Below are 5,657 nucleotides of genomic sequence, written 5' to 3' on the forward strand. Positions count from 1 at the left end.
TTTAGGATTATGTCAAAGTTTGACTTTTCAATGACTTTTAGGTTGCAAGTCAAAGATTTTTAAATCATATGACTTAAATAAGAAATCTGCTCAACTCAATCTACCTAATGGTAATGTTACACTCATGACTGTTTCCAATTGCTTTGACTTCAAGCCCAAGATTGGTGTACATGCAGTAGAGATGAAAGAATACGAAGTGATAGGATAAAATAATACTATGTAGCTATAACAATAGTATCAATTAACACAAAGATTCAAATGGAATTTGAATAAAAGGTACAATGGAATGAATGACATGATGGTTTTGGACTTTATTGGAGTCAAAGTTATGGAGGTAGTAACCAAACTAGGTATTTAACTTGAAACTGCATTGGCCATTCGCGTTTCAAACGAAACATTCAAGATTCATTACTCAGTAAAGATTGAAAGAAAGCAACTGGTTTATAAGAAAACCTCATACTACATAAAATAATCAAGGCTCAAAAGTTACCAAATGATCATCTGCTACCAAATTGGATAGGTTCAATTACGATAAGGTAGTGATGATTTTACATTCAAAGATATGATGTCAAACTAGGGATACAACTAAGGATTAAGTTAAGATGGTTACCATGACTATCATGTGACTTGCAAGAAAAATATAAATAATATAAGCCTATTCCTTGAATTTGTGATTCTACGCTTCAATTGAGATTATATATCTTCACACCATTTCTTGATATTCTAACCTATTTCCTCGAAGCTTCCAAACTTTCATGTTAATTTTGCAGACAAGTCTATATTGGATTTCCGTCAGAGACACAGAGATAAAATGACCATGATTTTATATATTTATTTATTTTTTGTCAATATAGAGTAACAAGTACTCTAATATATTTTACTAAATGAATTATTATGAGATATGTAATGTGCCAATTCCATAATTTTTCTTATAAATAAATAAAAAATATGGTAGAAGTAATTTGGATATATTTAGAGTTGTTTCTTTTCGCAATTAGTATGATATAATTTGTATGAATGGTCTCAGGTGGATCTATCTCTGTTTGGTGACGCACGTACTCAACTATTCATATATACGAATGCACTTCACTATGAACGCTCAGCAAGGAGGATGGATCCCAGTCGTAAGGCAGAGGGGCAGATAAGGAAGAGGGAAGAATGAAGGTTGTGCAAGTGTCTTCACCATCTTTATGGATAACATACCAAACTCAGTGAACCCAAAAGGACTCCACAACCTATTCACTAAGTTTGGTGTGGTGAAGGACGTATTCATTTCAAATAAGAGAAGATGGATCACAAGCACAAGAATTGGTTTTGTTAGGTTTGATTGCAAAGTGGCGGCAAATGTTGTAGTGCAAAAAGGAAATGGACTCTAAATGGACGATAAGGCAATAGAGGTAAAGCATGCTAAGTTTGGTAAGGAAACAAGGGGGGAAAAAGGACTAACAGGGCCAGTGCATCCTCAAGAAAGAAATCAAAATGGCCAACAAGGGGAAGGTAGAAGGTGGACCGAAGTGTCTACAGATCACAGGTCATATACTGAGGCAGTAATAGGCAAAATGTGGGGTGGAAGAGATAGCATCACGGTGAAGGGTGATGAAATAGGGAATGGGTGGCTGTATGAAAGTGTAGTGGTGTGCTTGAAGGAGAACTATGCTAACACTAACTTGAAGAAGGAAATTGAAGCAATAAGAGTGGAGGATGTGTTGGTAAGAGAAAATGGGGACCGTGATGTATCGTTCACTTTTAAGTCAACGGAGGAGATGATACTAAAACTGAAACCCAATAAGGAACTGATCATGGACTGGTGTGAAGGCATTTCTGAAGGAAAATCTGGTATGGTGTTGGAGCAAGAAAGGAGTGTTTGGCTAAGCTGCTATGGGATTCCATTGAATCTGTGGAATAATACAAATGTGATGAGGATTGGTGGGTTGTGGGGGAAGTTCATATGTTTTGAGGGGGACATGAATCAACCTAAGTCCTTTGTGTGTGCTAAGATTAAGATTTCTACAAAATGCATGGAACCAATTAATAAGGTAGTCGACTTGGAGTGCAAAGGTATGATACATCCAGTGCGAGTCTGTGAAGAGCAAGTGGTGCTGGCTAAAATGATGAATAAGGTGTGCAAATGCCAAAAGAATCAAGACTTGGAAGAGCTAGGTAGTTCGAATGCTGTAGACAAACAAGGAATGAAAAGGAGCAATAGGGCAGAGGACAGGGATGATGACATGGAGGCTGACTTAGACCATGCTCTAGTATTGATGGATGATGTGGCCATAGAGCTCAAGGCACTTGGAGGAAGTAAGAGTGATGAGGTGGAGCAAGAAGAGTGTTGTGGAAGCAAAACTAAAGTTCCAGAGTCCAGAAGTGGAGTGAAGCTGGCAGTAGGAATAGAGAACCACAATATAGGGCTATCAACTGATGCAGAGGCATGTAGGCTCATGATGAGAATGGGGAAACATAATTTAGGGTTTTCGGTAGGTAATTGGTCAAGTCAGAGTATGGATGATCATGTACACACAGCAGGCTATATTAGAAGCTTAGGTGGGGCAAGTCCATCTAGACCTGGAATATATATAAAAGTGGTATTGGGCCATAACCAAGGGCTTAGTCAAGGATATGAGCGACAACAAGCCCAACAGTGCAAAAATGGGCTCGGGGGGCAGGAAAGTAGTACTAAAGAGGGGGGTGGTGAAGATGGGCTTGCTATGCAAAACTCAAGTGTCTCTGAAGCCTAGGAGGTGGAGCTCAAGAATAGACCTGCAAATTACAAGAAGGGGAAGAAGAATGTTAGTTATACAATAAAAAATGGAAATCAGCTATCAAAGAAGGGTTCACTTAGTCTACTCAGAAGGTATGGACAGAGAGGGGCCTCAACAAGAAGATCAGTCCCAAAGGTTGTAGTGTGGAGAGCAGTAGTAGCAGCAATTTCACTATCAGCCTCGATTGAGAATGAGGTAGATAAAGGGAGGTGTGCACTTAATGAAGCCCAAGCAACATTGAAAATGGGGGAAGTTTGGGGAGTGTAGTATAATGGAAAAGAGGATGAAGTGATAAATAAAATTGTGGGACTTGAGCTAATTGATTAAGGACGAATTCGAAGAGGGGACAGATTTGGAGCTTAAAGAACACCAACTGGGGTGAAGTCAAGGAGTATTTTGTTTTGTTATGATAATTCTCACATGGAATATAAGAGGGTTGGGCAAGAAGGAAAAGAAAGGTAAGATTAGGAAGCTTTTGAAGGAAAAGAAGGTGGACATGGCAATGTTCCAAGAAACCAAAAAATCTAACATATCTGAGGATGAAGTTAGATTGTTGTGGGCTAGAGTAAATATGGAATTTATGGATGTAGATTCTATAGGAGCAACTGGAGGATTACTGTGTGTTTGGGATCCAGATGTTTTCCAGATTTCAGAGTGCTGCAGCAATAGGAGGTTTATAATACTATCAGGTACTTTTTTTTTTAACTCTTTTGAGTGCACTATTGTTAATATCTATGCACCTAATGAAGTGGGATTAAGAGGGAAACTCTGGGACAGTATAGTAAAGTTAAAGGAGGAGTTCCCTAAGCCTTGGTGTCTAGGTGGGGATTTTAATGAAATAAGAAACACTGGTGAAAGAAAAGGATGCTCAAGGAGAGATCGGGGAATGAGGGAGTTTAATGAGTTTATTGGCAGGTGCAAAGTGTCAGACTTGCCATTGCTTGGTAGGAAGTTTACCTACTGTAACTCAAGTGAAGGTGAAAAGTGGAGTAGAATTGATAGAGTGTTAGTTGATCCAAAGTGGCTGGAGGTATTCCACGTAAAGTTGTTAGGTTTGCCTAGATTGCTATCTGATCATAGCCCTCTCCTACCGATGGAGGATGAGAGGGATTGGGGTCCAAAACCCTTTAGGATTGAAAATGCATGGTTTCTTCACAAAAACTTCCACTCTTTTGGGGAAAATAGTTGGAAAGAGACTGCTGTAGTGGGGTGGGCTGGGTATATTTTACTAAAAAAATTAAAAACCTTGAAGATTGGCCTTAAGAAATGGAATGTGTGAAAAAATGTACATTTAAAATGAAATAACAATTCATTAATTTAAAAGAATGATCATTCTATTATGAGACTAAGAAATAATTTCAATTTTACATAGAATCATTTAATTAATCAAATGCTACCTCACGGGAAAAAAATGAAAATAAATAAAAAAATAAAGGAAAGGGATATGCCCTCTACTAACCTAACAAAAATAGTGATATTTATTTTTGGAACTCATAGTCATTAGAAAAAATATTATTATTCTCTCTATTTTTTTACACTTCTTTTTGTAACAAAAAAATAAATCACTAAAAAGATAAATTTCCAAAATAACCTACGTTTATGAACGAGTCCTAAAATTCATGACCGGTAGGGTAATAAACTCTCCTTTTTAAGAAAAAAATAATAATAAAATAATTATTTTATATTTTATATTTTATAAATTGAAATTGACAAAAGCAAGATGACATCTAATTCACCGGGGAACTTCTTTGGTATACATGTCTTATAGAGTGTGTATTATATACATCGTGTTATGTAATTTTTTTTTGTATATATTATGTATTTTTGTAATTTATTATCATAAAATTATCTTAGGCCAAGTTTAGAAAGACTAAATAAGTGCACTTTTTGACTTTTTTTGTATTATGTGTAGAAAAAGTAGAGAGGAGATGTTGATTGATGTGACCCAAAAAAGATAAAAAGATGAAATAAGTGCACTTTTTTAGGTTAGCCAAACTTGGCTTTAATCTAATTTTTAATTTTAACCTAGTTTCTTATTTAATAAAATTTTAAACCATAAATTAACCTAAATACCTTAAGTTGTTATTATAAAAATTAATCATCAAACTACTTTAATCTAATTTTTAACCCATTTGTTTATTTAATGACATTTTAAAATAAACATAAACATACATATAATAATAAATAAATCATAAATTAACCTAAATAACTTAATTTATTACAAAAACATTAAATTATAAAGTCCTTAAATTAAATTTTAATGTTTAATCCAATTTATTATTTGATAACATTTTAAAATTGGACTGCAGACAAGCTGCATTCATACAAATTATATATATTTTTTTATCAACCAAAAAAACTTCATTGACGAGATCAAAATGTACACCATAAGGATTACATCAACAAAGAAGAAGGATACAAAGAGCATCACAGCAGGTCATTCAACATCACAGCAAATGCCTAACCGATCATATGCTACATAGCCCCAAGTTGGAGAGAAACCAACCAACAAATAGAAACCAACACCCAAAATTGCTGCAATCCTGAGCTGCTCTGTCTGAAGCTGGTGGGCTCAACCCAACTCATTGCATCACTGCTCCTCCAAGGCACAATCTGATCTGTATCTGATCTGCCTTATATTACAAATGAAATCATTGATTGTGAAATTAAAATCCTTCAGATATGGACTCAACCACATAGCAATCCTAGTCTTGATCAACTCACACACCTCATACCAATTCGGGTTAGCTGCCTTAAAAACGCACTCATTTCTAAGTTTCCAAATAGACCACAGCACAGCCAACAGAATAGCACTCCAAATCTTTCTTTCCAACCTCTTCATTCTCCCACCTACCCACCACAATAACAACTTATCCACATATTTAGGTAATGCCC

General features: G+C 35.7%; 1 protein-coding gene across 1 annotated transcript; it reads left to right on the top strand.

Moving 5' to 3' along the window:
* The first annotated feature begins 3,168 nt into the window (after nt 1–3,168).
* On the top strand, nt 3,169–4,041 carry LOC114302620 (uncharacterized). Its single transcript, XM_028247673.2, has one exon. It carries the CDS (start codon nt 3,169–3,171, stop codon nt 4,039–4,041), a length of 873 nt encoding a protein of 290 aa, XP_028103474.2.
* Nucleotides 4,042–5,657: the final 1,616 nt, after the last annotated feature.

Source organism: Camellia sinensis, chromosome 11 (genome assembly GCF_055761805.1).
Source record: "Camellia sinensis isolate YWXY chromosome 11, ASM5576180v1, whole genome shotgun sequence".
Taxonomy (NCBI): domain Eukaryota; kingdom Viridiplantae; phylum Streptophyta; class Magnoliopsida; order Ericales; family Theaceae; genus Camellia; species Camellia sinensis.

What these genes read in the sequence shown, in the direction of transcription:
- LOC114302620 (XM_028247673.2), top strand. Translation starts at nt 3,169, where the DNA reads ATGATAATTCTCACATGGAATATAAGAGGGTTGGGCAAGAAGGAAAAG.